Below are 16,997 nucleotides of genomic sequence, written 5' to 3'. Positions count from 1 at the left end.
GAATTTTTTCAGAGATTCAAATTTCTAAAATTTGCACTTGAAGAAACAAGAAGGTGATAATTACATATTCTTCCATGATTATTTATCAGTAACCTATCCACATTTCTGCGTGGGATTCACACATTCAAACTGAGCTATTTCATAAGACTACTCACAGAATTATTTTTAATTTCATTTTGTATTCTTTTAATTAGTAGTTTACGACATTAACACAAATGAAGAAGGAATATGTTCAGTGACGAAACCAGGACGATGCTAAACCCCACTCAAGACCAGATTCTTTTCAGTATTATTTGAAAGTAGTCTGTTTTTCAATTGTGGTTCTTCTACTCCTGATGCAGGGTCCCCAGGACCCCAACAACCTGCATTGTCTTTTCTGATTTAGGTATCTCAGACATGGCATGTTATTTCAGCAAAGAGAATAACTACTGCAACGTAAACTTATGCTAAGAGGTACACAGCAAGAACAAAAGGAAGATAACATATGCTACGCATAAGTTTCTGATTTCACATACATGTAAGGAAATAAAATGTATAAACAAAATTTACAGGATGACTTGTAACCAGTAAACAGGGAAGGATAGAAATCGGAAAATTGGGGAAGTTCTAGATATTCCTTTGAATACAAGTTCTGATAGAGCTACTTAGGCCTTTGCATTACAGTTCATAATGTTACCACTCCCTCCGTCCCCTTTTACATGTCCAGTTTGACTGTTGACTAGTCAAATTGATTATATTTTGACTGAAATTTACATATATCATATAATCGTGAAAAATAATAAAAATTATACCACTCGAAAATATATTTGGTCTATTTTAATATGCAACTTTCAGATTTTAAAAATAATGAATGGATAATTTATAATGTTTAGTCAAAAAATAGGCAATTTGACTTCTCGAAAAGCAAAATGGACATGTAAAAGGGGACGGAGGGAGTATGTTTAATTTGTCGTCGAGAGATTAGGAGGCACTTCTGTGAATTCGCCGCCTGTGGTAATGGTTCATCTTTTCTGGTATATCACAGTTGATCTTGATCACAGTGGAAGACTGGAAGTTATCTTGCACTTGGAGGAGCAGATATCGGCTCAGTCTTAAAATAATTCCTTTATGGATTAAATTCAAGGTTTACTATTTAGCTAGATAAATATAAATTGCAGGCTGTCTTGAAATTGTTTCCTTCAGAGCTGAAGCTCTGAGCTGAGCATAACAAGTCCAACTGGAGTTGTAATTTAACAAATCAGAATTTGGCTGGACAGATACTTTGCAGGAGCACTTGTTAAACTACATTACAATTATTTATTACTAATATAACATCGAGAAAAGGCCCCATATACCATAATTTACTGATGCCCAAAATACCAGAATTCTGAGAAATAATTTGAAATATCACTTATTAGCGGTGGATTATTCCGCGTTTTGATTTTTGGAAGAAAAAAAAAAAGCTATATTGTGTTATGATTAGGTCTTAAAATCACTACAAAACGTAACACAATCCGGTGTTTTAGAGAGAAACGCTACATGAAATAGCGTTTAGGGCTTCAGGCGACCTGACGTTAAGAAGTGAAAAAGGGATACCTCTTTTTTATGTGAATCCTTTTCTTTGAACGTTGCACGATCTTGCGTTTTGAATTGCACATTGATATCTGGAATCATATTCTCCGACAGTGATATGTGGACCTTATCCCTAAATAATATGATAGATTGGGCGAACACCTGTAAGATCGTAATGGTTGTCAATGCAGGTAAGGTGTCTTTGGTCAAATATGCTCCAGATGCCAAATACATAGCAATCGAGTCACTCGTCATTCGTTACTGGGTCAGAACCTCAGATTAGTTCATCTACTAGGAGAGGACGGTACAATGGAATCATAGAAATAGTTCACTTAACATTTTTGGGATTGGTGTTTAGCTTTATCCCCAGTTTTTACTTATATCGGCTTGCGGGGTGAACTAAAAGTTGAATAGCTACGCAATCAGTCAAAATGCCTTGTGATAATGGGAAAAATAGTATCACCTGATCACCCTTGGAAGTCCCTTCTTTGAGCACAACGTATAGAATTGTTTGAAATCTCAAAACCATACTAAGCATAACAGGATAGGAAATAAAAACCAACACATCAGCAATAATAAGTTAATACCTAATCATATCAAACTTGAAATAATAAAATCATGTCTAGTAGCTTGCATTACAATATATGATGTTTTACGGGTTACAACATATTTAAACTAAGGCTTACATAAAGGCCAAAACCTCCGTTATTAATAGCAGGTGTTGTGGTTAGTTTGTTTAAAAGGTTCGAACAATTTACAAATTTTACATTGCAGAATATCAACCTTAACAAATCAAGGAATAACATACCAAACAACCCAACGCCCAAGGAGCAAGCAGCAAGCGCTTAAAACTAGTTGATCTGCTCGTGTATAATATAACCTGCACAACTCCACACACTAATTGACAAGATAAATACCCCTTTTTAAGTACTCCAAACATGAGAATGGCAAGTTAAGAATGTCCTCAACTTCAAACAAGTTGGATACAAGAATGTCTAGAACCGTATCCCTATGCAAGACTCCACTCCTCTTCCTAAAACCTCTTGAGATAACGAGAGATGAATTACAAACCCAAGGCACCAATACGTTGAAAGCCAGACCACCATTACTGTTTCCTACTATCACATTCTTGTATGCTTCACACACACTTTTGACATATTTTCCCATTGGTAAAACCAGCTGACTAGGTAAAGTGTCATCGTCGTCAAACAGGTCAGTATCAGCATGAAGGTTCACTACTACTGTCCCATGCTCAGGATGAAGCCGGTCACTTAAAGCATTGAGAAACGGAGATTGTGGGTCCCAAAGCTTGTGTGGGAAGATATCTTGTCCATCATAGGCATCTACAAAGACCATGTCATATAGTTTTGTGCTGTTCACAACAAAATCTTCAGCATCTGACTCATACAGTTGTAGCCTTTCATGAATGCCCTTCCACATCACTTCATCTTTAGGATCTGGTGTCAGATTTGCACGCTCACCAGATGGGTTCATAATTGAATATGAAGGAAATGCCATTGCTTTAGTTGAAGCTGATATGACCACAGGGTCAAGTTCGACTATGTCAACAATAGCACCTGAAGAAGATAATACTTTCTGTCAGACGAAAACTACCATCAATGTGATACTTGCATATAGGTATAATTCTCTGCACACCTACTTATATACACCAACTACAAAAAGATATTAGCCATCTACATAATTGAATTAAGAGGTAATCATGGTGGTGTATGTTTAATTGTTAATACCAAATTTTTAATTAACAAAAAAGCTCAGCACTTGCTCTCAATTACTCCACCAATCAATAATAACTATACCACGATTTCTTAGAAATAGATATGGAACATTTAAACACTCTGACATAATCCGAAAGAGTTGGTTTTGAATATTCACTGGGATCAAATTAGTAACACAAACCTTATGGAACAAGATACGGAACATTTTACAGTGTAAAAAAATATATAATAAACTATTTTTAAATACTCCCTCCGTCCTATTTTAACAGCCTTTCTAGAATTTGATTGTTGTCCCAATATAAGAGACTTTTTCTTGTTTTCATACAGTAATTAGTAGGTAAATTTCACTTTTGCCCCTTATTAATACAACTTATATTTTCCATGCAATACAAATGGTAGTTTAATTTGACTTTATTAGGGGTAACTACGTAAAAGTATTTTAATAAACATCGTAATAGATGTAGAAATTGGTTTGTGTGCATCTCTCTAAAAAAGCAGTTGAAATGGGTCAGAGGGAGTAATTTGATTCCATTAGTACAGATAGTATATCATACGACATTAATCACATATATGATTTATGTCTGTGGTCAATACATTAATACGTGTGGTTCAATATATAAATGCATGTAGTTGATATACAGATACATTTGAAGCAACTAATAGCAATTCAAACACTTGATAAATTTTAAATCAGATAAATGATGAGAGATAAAAATGATCATGAGAACAAACAGTTTAGCGCAAAATTTAAAGATTGAAGACAACAGATATAGTAGACTGATCAAAACAGAAGTAAACTGAAAAAGAACCAAAGATAGGAATTGCATATAGAGATTAGAATAAAAGTGATAAAGATGACTAGATATACATATATCAAAATGGCATTTACAATTAAGATACACATAAAATATATATTTATATGTGCAAAAAAAAGGTCTATAACTCTCTGACCTTGAATCTTATCTGCCAAAAATAATGGTAGGGTGCCTCCACCATGACCAATGCACAAAATATTCATAGTTTTCTTGCCGAGTATAGCACTCTTGAGATCATAATCACATGACTTGATGGAAGCAAGCCCCGAAGATAACATACTCTTCACATCTGTATTAGTCATTATGGATTAGTTACTAACATACAGCACGAGTAAGCTTATACGTTTCACTTGATAGAGATAGGCTTTTAACTAGAACGGATTGAGAGTTGAGACAACTATTTACTTAAACAACAGCAAGTATTATGAAGATATGTCTAATTATATTATGCCATAAATACAAAAATCCGCATGATCATTTAAATGATCAAACTGGCAGGAATATCAATACATGATCCACCATTATACTTTGTAAAGTATTAAAAAGTTCACCAGTAAGAACATCAAATCCTACATGACAACAAATAAAACTTGTCCAGTAGAATCCAAAGCATAGGAGAAAAATTCATCGCAGAAGATAATGGCAATTCATTCCAGCTTGAAATCCTTGGAAGAACAAACGCTAGCAAGAAGTGTAAAATTGTCCCCAAGGCGGACACTATACAGAAAATGCATAGGGATGAAGGGATCTGATTCAGAATGAGGGTGGAAGACTGAGCTAATTTGGAAGATCATAGGATAATATTAAGAAACATCATATTACAAAGACTCTACTATTTCTCTTACCAACATTCAAATTCTGGTTTATAAGAGTATATCCAATAGGGGGTGCCAAAAGATTGCCAATGTCTATGTAGCTTGGCTCCTTGGTTGTCAATCTGCTTGAGTTCCAAGGTTGCTCTAAGGTTGGCAACAAAGTTAGGAACTTTCCAAATAATTGGAACACATATAGTTGTTCAGAAGTATATATCATACTCGTTTTACTACAAGAGTTACATATAAACTATATGTACTATTGGAGCATTTTTTTGAGTAAAAGTTGCCAAAAACGATATGGATCACAGATTCACAGAGACAATAAACAATTATTATATGCTATAACACAACAATGCTTGGCAATTTTTTTGGCAGCCTGTATCAGAAATGTTCTAAAAACACAAGATCACCATAATGGTTGCAAAAGATATAATGAAAAAAAATCACGAAACTTACATGGAACAGCTAGACAACGTGCCTGCTGCATTAAGTATACAGATCCAGCATCAGATTCCCTACAAGCAGCCATTATTTTAACTGTGCTTTGGCGAGTTTCTGTATTAAATCGGAGAACGCGCCACTGATATCCAAGAATCATGAATTTTTCATCTTGTTGGCTGCCTGGATGTATCTCTGCGTACCTTTCTTGAAGCCACTTCTCTTTTTCGGGCCAGTAAGCCCTGTTCTGCGACATATAAAAATATTCTTCAGTATAAATTAAAAGCACAAAGAGAAGAGATGACATGCACAGGCATAGCAGTAAAGTACTGCTGTTTATTAAAATAACCCTTGGTCAAAATTAGTGAAGATTGTCAACATTGATAGAACCTGTTCAATACCTCAGTACGTTAATCAAATCAAATCAGAGTTAACATGTCCAAGAGAGATTAATACATCCTCATGCAAGTCAATCAGTCACACATTTATCCCATAAATATTGCTCAGGTCTAGAACTGCCCACTTCTTACATGCTAATACTCTAACAATGTTCCGTCTGGTCGAAAAGAATGACATTTGGACTTATTCCAAAGCTCATTGTTTATTCATTTACAGCAATTTAACCTAGAGCTCATTCCTGCCAATTTAATTATAAATGCTCCACATCCCCTTCCGAAACAATTTCTTGACAAACCTTACCATAGAGATTTGGCACTTTTCATTTTGTTTTATATTCCTCAGGCCTCAACCCTTACATGCTGCACCCTTGCATTCCCCCTTAATTTATTTGTTTCCACAATCTTTCAATCCTACCTTATTATCAAACGAAGCACTAATATGGGACTAACTGTTATCATCGTTACATTACTCTGCTGTCTTGATATGTGATGCCTGTGCTAAGTAACTTATCGCTATTGATATACACAATCTGCTAGTTCACCTAAAAGCAAGAAAGGTACAAAGTACAAACATTACGAACAATCTATTATTGTTGACTGTGTGCATATTAATGCAGTCTTCACTCCTCCCCCCGATTCCCCCCATTCTTATCTATACAACTTTACTATATGTAGCTTAGGTATTCTAATCACAATCAACTCCCAATCTCAGCATATTATTTTTAGAGTTCCCTGGATCCAAAACCTGGCTCCGCCACTGATCCTAACCACAACAACAAAATTTCCATTCCCTACGATTCACTCTAATCCCACACAAAAATAGTATAAAGGTTCAAACTTTTGTCATAAAAAATCTTCCAATATTCCCATAAATAAAAACCAAAACCCATAGAAAGCTTTCAATCTGTGCACATAAATAACATAAAGCTTTAAACTTTGATAACAAAATCTTCCAATCTCTACAAACCAAAGAAACCCATAAAAAGCTTTTAATCTCGGCACATAATGATTCAATTTTTTTATAATCAAAGCTTCCAAACACTACGAACAGAGAAATCCCACAATTCACAAGCACACCATATACACACACAGAGAGACAGAGAGAGGGAGGGAGGGAGAGAGAGGGAGAGAGACTGAACTGGGGTTGAAGAAGGGTAAGACAAAACAGAAACAAGACCATTTCCCTTGTCAGAGAATGACTGAAACACAGCTTGTCCTTTAAAATCATCGTCCCACCATTCAGAAGAATAGTTCCAAGAGCCCTCATCGTCTGTACTTGTACATGTCTGCCGCACAACCGTCGATAATTGACGCCGAAAATTTGATCTTGACCTTGACCTCCATTTACTAATCACTCTCTTCAACATCTATCTCTCTATTGCTATTTCTTGTCATAAACCCTAGCTAAACCCACCCTTTACAATTAACCATGTACTGTACTCACTTTTATCTTTTTTAATTTTTAACCCTTTCAAGTTAATAAATTTGGACTGTGACAAAAAAAAAAAAAGTTAATAAATTTGGACACGTCTTTAAATTTGGACAAATGCTGCATAAATTGAATTCTGCTTTTCTCAAAAAAAAATAAATAAATATTAATATTACATATTGGCTTCTCGGGTCGAAATGCAATTCCTACAAATTCGCAACAATGAATTAAAGAACAGGCGAAAATAGATTTTGTGAATTTAGAAAAAATTTTATGCAACAACATTCTGTATGCAGTAAAATTCTGTTAAGTAAAATGCAATGTCCCCGGTATGCAAGGGCAGACTTGAGGGTAATTTCTTGGGGTTTACTGCAGAGCTGCTTATGGAAGGTTGAGTATGTAGCCTGAGATCATTGATATGTAGTATGTTGAGTTTAAGCAAGTCTGCTGGTTTTCTTTACTGGTTTGGCTAACATGTTTTTTTTTTATCTTCTGCTAAAATTTTGAAATGATATCTTCAACGATGGGTATCAAGAGGGTGTCAACCGCAGGTGTCATATAATGTCAAAACACTCTTGTTAACACTATGTTTAATAGAGGAGTGTCAACGTCACGTGACATGACAAAACACTCTTGTTAGCACTTTATTGTAACATAGCCTGCAGAGATGCCATTGTGGTGTTCAGTGAAGTGGAATGTCAAATATTAGCATCTCATGTATTATGAGGTGTCAACTTCAGTTTGTGAATCCAATGATATATAAAATATGAGATGAAGTTGATATTTAGGAGTGTCAACAATTCGAGTGTTTTTTTTTTTTTTTAAAAAGAGTGCTCAAAGTGATGTGTAAAAGAGAACGCAAAAAAGATTATACTTGATTATGTGACAAAGTTGGCATCTCTTGAAGGATGTCAACCATTGAAGGTACTCTTATAATGCAATGGAACTCTGACAACGACAAGATTCAGCTGGGCTATCAGGAGCAACTCTAATAGAAGCACACTTACAGCTGGGCTATCAGGAGCAACTCTAATAGAAGCACTTACATTGCTCGATTTGACCCCGTGGGAACCCAGGTATCAGAAAAACAGAATATGTAATGGAAGAACAAGCTTGGGTCAGCACGAAAGGTGCTGCCCCTGCCCCTCCATGCATGTACATAGCTTTGATGCATCACCCACGTTGGTTGCCTCTACAGTGTACATGAAAGGCTGAAAATATGAATCTGGGGCCTATATCAGATACATGAAACTTCACCCTGCAACTTCAGGGTATCCCACAATGTATTCTGTCAATAAAATTTAATTAGAAAAAATGGTTAACCGCTACTGCAGTACAAATTGGCCATTGAAAATACAGCAAATTATAGGAACTTGCATGGTTCTAAAAATCTCCGATTCGACCGATTAATTAAGATGCCTCCATGATTTGATTTAAAATCCGATTAATCACTATAAATTCTTCTTAAATAATATGTTATATGGTTTATTAAACTTTTATATTAAATATTATTATAATAGTATAATATATCCAATTTCTAGTCCGACCGACTAATCCCTAATTAGCACCTCCAGTGGTTAATCCTAATTTCCGATTTTTACTACCACGTTTACAAGCCTGGTATCTGCTTTTGGGAAGCTGCAACTAAATCTTTTCAAAGGTCTGTACTCTATATTTTATGATTAAAGCATTGCTGATTTCGAGCAATTTCAAGTGGGATCATTGTTGAATTGCAATAAATCGACAAGACCCTGCGTTTTCATAATGTATTGTTACTGTAGCAAGACATAAAGTTCATCAAAATGAAGTTCCCGTGTATGTCTAAGAACAATTGTTCTTTTACACTGAATAGAATCTTAGACATTCACGGAACACCTGAACAATATTAGATAACAGTAAAAGAAGCTTAAGCGTCTTCAGATATGTCAAACAACATTGTACAGATACGGGGGTTTGCAATACTAATGTAAACCATATACAGAAAAATCTTGAGCATATTAAATGAACTCCGAGCACTAGTTTCTTTGTATTGCTGCAGTGATGAAGTTGCCTTATATTCTCCAAGCAACATACAGACCTTTTTGTTACTTTCTTCACCTCACATATGTAAGCAGGAATTCAGGCAACCAAGTGACAAGGACGGAATCAGTACTCTACACTTGTTGAGCAAAATTTGCTTCATCGTGTCCCCTTTCAGGTTATATAGGGCCCTAGATAAAGTAGACTATGGATGTGTTAACTCCTGCTATTTGAAACAAAGCTACCCAGAAATGCTCAGCTGTACTGTTATCAGCTTTTGGCATTTAATTTTTCTAAAAGAATTTTGTTTAGAATTCCTGGATTTGCTTTGCCTTTGGATGCTTTCATTATCTGAAATAGGAGTCACCATTATAATTAATGTAAAAGTAAAACCGAGTCTTAACAGGACGGAAAAGAAACAATATCAAAGTCCATACATAGAAAAACTAATAAGCTCAATTAAAACTTCATACCTGCCCAGCAAAAAAGCCTTGCAACTTGGTTTTTCCCCCACGATACTGTTCCAGCTGCTTTGGGTTGTCCGCAATCACTTTATCAACCATCTTCTCTATCTCAACAGGGTCTGCTATCTGTTACGAATTCAAATATATAGGTCCAAACCATTAGCTTCTGAAAAGACACAATCTGTCAATCTGATCACTTAAACGGACAGCCTGAAGCCACTCTTCTATTGGGGCTAATTGATCATCAACTTCACATTCGAAATAACTTAAGAGTTAAAGGATGCTCACTGATTTCTTCATAAGCAAAAACACGAATAGCAAGACTAGTGTAAATTGTGTGAATAACAAAGGGTGAAAGTGGTTTATCAGTTTAATAGAATTTAATAATATTTTTATAGCAAGTATAAGAAAATATATAAAACTGCAGATATAGTGTTGAAAAAGCTTTGCCATTCATTGTGAGAAACTTAAGACACTTTTAAGCTTATCCCTAAAGGAAGAAGAGCTAATAAACAAAGCAGTCTCCTTGTGATATAAGTTTAATCCTTCACAAAGTGGATAGACACAGTCCCAAGGGTTTCATCTCTATTTTCAAATTCACACTAATGGCAAGAGACGTGAGCACCTAAAATTTATGAATTAAGAAGACACATGGAGAGAATCCTATCTATTCCTTACACTTTTACGAACATTATAAGCATCATTACAACAAACAACTCATTATCAATTTTAGACTTCACAAATTTTTTATTGACTTGTTTAAACATTAAGACTTGTATTTTTGAGAGAGTGGGCTAGTCTCTATAGTAGAAGAAGACACATGCCTGGACCAGATCCTTTTCTTTTATAAGTCCTTGAACAGTTCCACCTTTGGCCAACAGCTCAAATAGTATCTGCACATGTCAAAATGAAAAGAAACTGATAGTACATTTGAACAAAGAGATGACTAAAGAAAAGTTTAAGTAGGAATTATATTAAAAGCTTAGGTCCAATGAGTTGTTTGAACCTATGTCATCAAGTTGAATATATTTCTACTGTAGTAGTGTCATCATATACTGAATTTGGAATCCATTAAAAGTTGAAGCACGTCATTCTGAAAAACTTGCAAATAAAATGAAACATACCTCTTTTCCGATCTTTCCACTTATGGTCCCAGATTTTATTGAAGCAATCAACTCACCCAACTCTTCAGGGGTAAGCTTGACCTCATTAATTGACAGCTTCTCATTTTTCAAGTAGGCAGCAATATCACCCATTATCCAGTTTGCAGCTAGCTTTACATCGGCTGCTTTTGCAATAGTCGCATCGAAAAAGTCTGCTACCTGAGCCCAATTATCATATTGGCGAAAAACATGTACTGATCATTTTGGCTATACAGGTGTACTACATTTCATAATACCATAAAGTGAATTAAGAAAATGCTGCAATAGGTAATAACTAATAACATTCTTTCAGCATTTAACTCAAAGAAAGTGCTGGCTTCAGGCATGAGTAACAGTATAGACTAGACTTACATCCATATCATTTACAAGAAAAAGAATGTCCTGCATGCTTAGACCCATAGTCTCATATCTTCTTCTCTTCATCTCTGGAAGCTCAGGTAAAGAATCACGAATGTCATCAACATATTTAATAGTGAGGTTAACTGCAGGAAGGTCAGGCTCTGGGAAATAACGATAATCTGCAAGCCCTTCTTTCTTCCTCATAGTAACTGTTTTCTACGAATATAAAAAAGGTTAGTTACAAGAATTAAGAAGCCTTAGTAGAAGCGTAGAAGTTAGAACCCAAAATGAAGTAACTTAACTTTCTATGCCACACTAAAAATATAAAGCCAGGTTTACCTGAGCGCCTTCTTCCCACAGACGAGTCTCTTGTACGATTTGATCAGCTTGTCCTTGGCTGTGAAGTAGCTCTTGCCTTGCAATCTCAAAGTCAATGGCTCTATTCATGGCTGAAAATGAATTCAGGTTCTTTATCTCAACCTGTTCATGCAAACAAAAAAAAGACTGAAAATTTCACATTGGGAGTATCATTAGGTGGGAAAGAAGAACTTAGAACATCCCAAGCCCACAACTAGATGCATACCGGACCCAATAACCCACCACAAGTCGGCCCAAAAGTGCTAGCAAATTGGTATACATTAGTTATTTGTTTGTGCTTATGAAGGACCCAAATACTCTTTATCTAACCGATGTGGGATGTTACACAACTGGAAACAAACTTCAAGGTGCTTTTATAGAAAAGGAAAAAGAGAAGACTGGTGCCTAAACGAGATATCAGTACTAATAGCTACCTTATTATACACCATTTTTCGTAGTGCACATCATTTTTCAAAAACAAGGGGACGGGGGACTTATAAACAATGACCTTCACATTGGAGGAGGCGGAGGATGAGACTTTGCAGCAACGCTATTGCTATCCCTAAATCCCTGTTTCTTATGTACTTACATATAAAGTGTGTTGCAAAAGCAGGAGCTTTGCAAATACAGGAGCGTGCCTGCAAACCCGCGCACACACATGATTCTTGTGTTTTCCACATTATATAAGTTTTAACTCATGCAGTCATGGAATGTTTAAGAATCAAGACCCTTAACTACCTGTGCATGATAATGTTATGAAGAAAAGGAAGAAACTGATTTTATTGCCAATGACAAAAAAAAAAAAAGGACTATTAAGTTCCATGTCATATGATAATCGATTATGAAATATACATAATATATAGTAACTACTAGATATCAATTATAAAGAATGAAGGTTTAATTGGTGGAGTTGTTCAACATGCATAGAATTTAATAAATCACAATGTTTAGGTTTATCTGCATACATTTGCTTAAGTTTGCAAGTTGCAACAAAATAATTGGAATACAATATATATAATTACTGTACAAAAAGTTATGATTAGGCATCTACTAAAAACTTAATCAGTTTAAAATTAAAAAATGTATTATAATTTTTTTTGTTAATCAAACTTATTAAGTTCATTAGTTTTGTAATCTGTTCTTAGTGACAGTGTGATACACCAGCTAGAATATGTTATTTTATAGATGCAAGAATTGTACAAGTTAACAAGTTTATGTAGAGGAGATGCAAAAGTTGTACAAGTTAACAAGTAATAATGTAGAGCAAAGATTTGTATACTCTTTATTCTAAAAAAAAGATTCTTATTAATAAATAGACGGTATTGTTGAGCATATACTTAAACTTCGTCATTGACCACTCTGTTCAATATTCAGTACTTCAATTATATAACAGTGTACAAGAGCTTCAAATAGGGCTCTATGTCATACATATTGATCGACTTCATTATCCATAGCCACACTATACATAACATAACTAGAAACAGAAGAATCAGAGTAAAATAAAATCTTCAAATAGAAACAACTAGTAAAATAGTTTAGCACACAGGAACAATTTATATATATTATGTAACAAAATGGAAAATATTACGACTCCCTAATGGAGAACTGACATGGATTATAACATTAATTAGCTAGAGCTGACATAAACAAACTGGAAATACTATACCATTTGTATCGGTAATTTTTAAGATTCTAGACATTGATAAGCTTATAATTCTGTCAGCCCACAACCTACATGGACTGCCACAATTATGTCAGTATTCTTTTGCTACTTCTAGATCAGCTTCAATAGATGAAAACTGTCCGCTGCACAAGAATAAATATCATCAGCGGAGGTAGGTTGTAGAATCTGTTTGCTAAAGTTGCAGACACAAGCTGCAAGCTCATTTTTTATATCCAATTTTTTTAAAATCTCTAAAAGGCTGATAACATACACTCCTTTCTTTCACTAATGGTCACCTATTGTTTGTAACTATAAAAATAATTAAACAGCAGACTCGGATGATGAGATATAAAGCACATGTCCATACTGGATTTGACTGACTGCTGTGTGAGTAGTAAAGCATTATTCAATGTTTAACTAGAATTTCGCAGAAGGTTATTTAACTTGCTATTTTCTCTCTCTCTCTCTCTCTCTCCTGCGCGCGCGCGCACACACACACACACATATTGATGCATTTTGTACCTTTGTTCCAAACTCTATTTGCCCCCACGGTCGAACTGAGACATTGACATCACAACGCAGTGATCCTTCTTGCATATTCCCATTACTTATTCCCAAATATCGCACCATCCTTTGCAATTCTGCTGCATACTCTGCAGCTTCTATTCCAGTTCTCATATCAGGTTCAGAAACAATCTCAAGCAAAGGAACACCTGCTCTATTCAAATCAACCTGCATGATTACAATAATAAAGACAATATTGACTCAAATTCACGGAATTACACTCTTATAGCAATATTTGGCACTTGAAGCAGAAAATACTATACAAACAAAATTAAGGGAATAATTTAGGATTGCTCATTTTGATCACCCATCCCTAAAAAAGTTACTGCACCAATTAAATTTCCACCATAATACCATTAATCACATACTTAAATAGCTGCACCCTGACAAGATAATTACAAGCTTAACTATGAACGCGATATGATCACTAGTCACTGTATAAATATGAACATAATTGAGTTCATAAAAGGAAAAAAGAAGCAGCAGCAATTACCTGAGAGAAACTCCCATTCCCAGTATGAAGCAGCTTCCCAGCATCCTCTTCCATATGAACCCTAGTAATTCCAAACTTTCTATGACCACCCCCAAACTCAACAGGAAGATCCAAATCAATAAACCCACCAGTTGCAATTGGCACATCAAACTGTGAAATTTGGTATCCCTTGGGCAAATCAGGGTAAAAGTACTGTTTCCTATCAAACTTCGAATTAAACGACAACTCACAGTTAAGTGCAAGCCCAAGCCTCACCGCGTACTCTATAACCTTAGAATTCAACACAGGCAATGCCCCAGGTAACCCCATACAAATTGGACAAACACTAGAATTTGGCTGAGACCCATAATTGTAAGGACAAGTACAAAATGCCTTTGTTAATGTAGATAACTGAACATGGGTTTCTATACCAATAATAGCCTCGTAATCTTTCGCAACCTTAGACATTTTTTTAGATTGTGTCGAAACCTTAGCATTAGCCTGTGCCTTGTCTTGAGTAGCAGTTTGGCTTGGTGAATTATTCATAGTACAATACAAAAAAACATGTTTTCTTGCAACTAATGCAGATGGGTACATAGAAAATGGACAGCATTTTATCCCTCTAAACATTGTCAAAGCCATCTCTAACAGGAATATAATCAAACACAGACTAAGCGGTTAAAAGGGCACCTGAAAAATGTGAAAATGAACATAAATAAGAATCAAGATTGAGACTTTATGCAAATTTATGAAATTGTAGGTGTAAAGTTATAAACCTTAAGCTGAATTAAGTCAGAAAAGCATGAAAAAACCTTGAAAATAGAGGCAGAGAAATAGAACCTTGGTTGAGAAGTGGAGTTGTACACAGGGAAGGTCATGTAGTGAGTGTGTTGGGCAATGGATGAGGAAGGATGTGAGATACAGAGAGTAGATACATACACCTCTCACTCTGGCAATCTAGAGTCCAGTCCACGTATCAGACGTACAAGAAAATCTTAACTAAAATGTGATAACTATTTTTTCTTCTGAACATTCACTTAAATGTTGACCACGGTTGGATAACTCAGTGGTAAAGAGTTTATCCTCTGTCGTCCCAGGTCCGGGTTCGATCCTGGCTCACCCCGAGAGTTTCGTAGAACAAATACTCATCTGTATTTGTAAGATTATTTGTACATTCAAATATCATCTGATATCCTTACAAAAAAAATCATCTGATATTGTGCCTGAGTAATGTATTTTATTTATAATTATTTAAAATAATATAAATTGTTATTTTAGAAAAATAGTTAATCATTAAGATACACGATCTCTGAATCATCTAAAAAATTAAATTACAGTATGTTTATTTGAGTAATTAATCACTAGACCAATTTCTTTCAATCAAATTTTAAGTTGTAATATTTTTTTCCCCAAAATTAATGAACAAAACCTTTAATTATAACTAAATTATTACTTGTATTAGGATTTGGAATATAACTATATATATCGAGAGTGTTCTACTAATTTGGACTAAAATATATATGAGAATATTTTAAAATTTAGATGCTTGTTGTAATATACTCAGCTAGTTTGTGTATTAAGAGAGTTGCTGCTTTAATAGTAAAAAAAGCGGAAAAAAAAAGTAGAGAGAGAATTGATGAGCTGATAAATTTTGTATTGCTGGATGCAAGTATTACGTTCAAATAAGACTTTCATATTGCAATGTAGTAGACAAGTAAATTAATTACATATCAAACTTCTCCCGACTAGATCCTATCCTTATTATTACAATTTTGACATTTATGAATGATAACCAATTTACAATAGTTATGTGATTGTTGTAAAATATTTGAAAGTTATTGTCATGTTTTTCATTCAAAAATATTTAGCTGTTGATAGCAGTTTAATACTCCATAAGTCCCACCAAATTTTTTATGACGTCTCACTTTTTTTTTTGATGAACAAGGAAATTTTCATTAATATAAGTCATTATCCAAGGCTTTAGCTACATCAATATCGAATAATCGATCTGGATGCTGCACTAGCCAATTCATATGCAACCATATTAGCCGATCGTTTAATAAAAGACACTGAAATTGTGTTTTGATTATCTAGCAAGCTTCTGCATTCCATTATTAGAGCACTAAAGGGAGACGACATATGCATTTTGTTACGAATACTTATTTCTTTACATTATGAAACTTTTCAAAAAGAGTAAATTTTATGATAAAAAAACTCAATCCCACCCATTACTTCCATCTACTTCTTAAAATCTATCTAATAAATATAGATAGGTCCCACCACTTTTTCCACATTTCTTACTCTTTCTTATTACTTTATATTATTTTATACATTTTTGTGAATATCTGTACCCAATCCTAATGTAAAAAATTCGGCGGGACGGGGGAGTAACTTTTTATTACTCGATGCTTCAATTCCATCAAAATCAAGTCCATGAACAACATATCATTCGTAATGTAATAGTTTCGAAAACTCATTAAATTTTTTTTAAAAAAAATGAGTTAATTCAATAATAAAAAGCTATATTACATCTATATAAACAGTCGCGTTAAAAAAATAAAATACAAAAATAATCACCGGTTAATCTTTTTTGGAGATAAAATCACGTGATATGTTGAAAATGATATTCACACATGCTTAGCCACTTTCGCTTCCATCATAACCAGTTTAAGCTATCGACTGAGAATGCAATACTCTGACAACTTTTATTACTAAATCAAGCAACATACTCACACAAACAGCGAGGAAATAACAAAACACGCACAAATGCTGAG

The 16,997-nt window shown here is 34.6% G+C and overlaps 2 protein-coding genes across 3 annotated transcripts; both read right to left on the bottom strand.

The window, feature by feature from the left end:
• Nucleotides 1–2,164: 2,164 nt before the first annotated feature.
• LOC108210112 (uncharacterized) lies at nt 2,165–7,187 on the bottom strand. The gene is made up of 4 exons (XM_017381382.2): nt 6,893–7,187; nt 5,374–5,602; nt 4,239–4,391; nt 2,165–3,128 (listed from the first exon to the last, which is right to left on the bottom strand). Exons 1-4 carry the CDS (start codon nt 7,118–7,120, stop codon nt 2,449–2,451), a joined length of 1,290 nt encoding a protein of 429 aa, XP_017236871.1. The 5' UTR covers nt 7,121–7,187; the 3' UTR covers nt 2,165–2,448.
• A 1,858-nt stretch (nt 7,188–9,045) lies between these two features.
• LOC108205337 (glutamyl-tRNA(Gln) amidotransferase subunit B, chloroplastic/mitochondrial) lies at nt 9,046–15,234 on the bottom strand. 2 transcript variants are annotated; one of them, XM_017375260.2, is made up of 9 exons: nt 15,064–15,234; nt 14,245–14,913; nt 13,710–13,919; nt 11,507–11,647; nt 11,180–11,383; nt 10,790–10,987; nt 10,490–10,558; nt 9,675–9,791; nt 9,046–9,552 (listed from the first exon to the last, which is right to left on the bottom strand). In XM_017375260.2, exons 2-9 carry the CDS (start codon nt 14,863–14,865, stop codon nt 9,472–9,474), a joined length of 1,641 nt encoding a protein of 546 aa, XP_017230749.1. In that variant the 5' UTR covers nt 14,866–14,913; nt 15,064–15,234; the 3' UTR covers nt 9,046–9,471. The 2 variants fall into 2 exon arrangements, with proteins under 2 accessions (XP_017230749.1, XP_017230750.2); XM_017375261.2 differs by lacking the exons at nt 9,046–9,552; nt 9,675–9,791 and having other exon boundaries at nt 10,385–10,558; nt 15,036–15,173.
• Between the last annotated feature and the right edge of the window lie 1,763 nt (nt 15,235–16,997).

The sequence above is a fragment of the Daucus carota genome, chromosome 1, assembly GCF_001625215.2.
Source record: "Daucus carota subsp. sativus chromosome 1, DH1 v3.0, whole genome shotgun sequence".
Taxonomy (NCBI): domain Eukaryota; kingdom Viridiplantae; phylum Streptophyta; class Magnoliopsida; order Apiales; family Apiaceae; genus Daucus; species Daucus carota.
The sequence above is the reverse complement of the archived record's forward strand: the minus strand, read 5'-3'. Positions and strand labels throughout refer to the sequence as shown.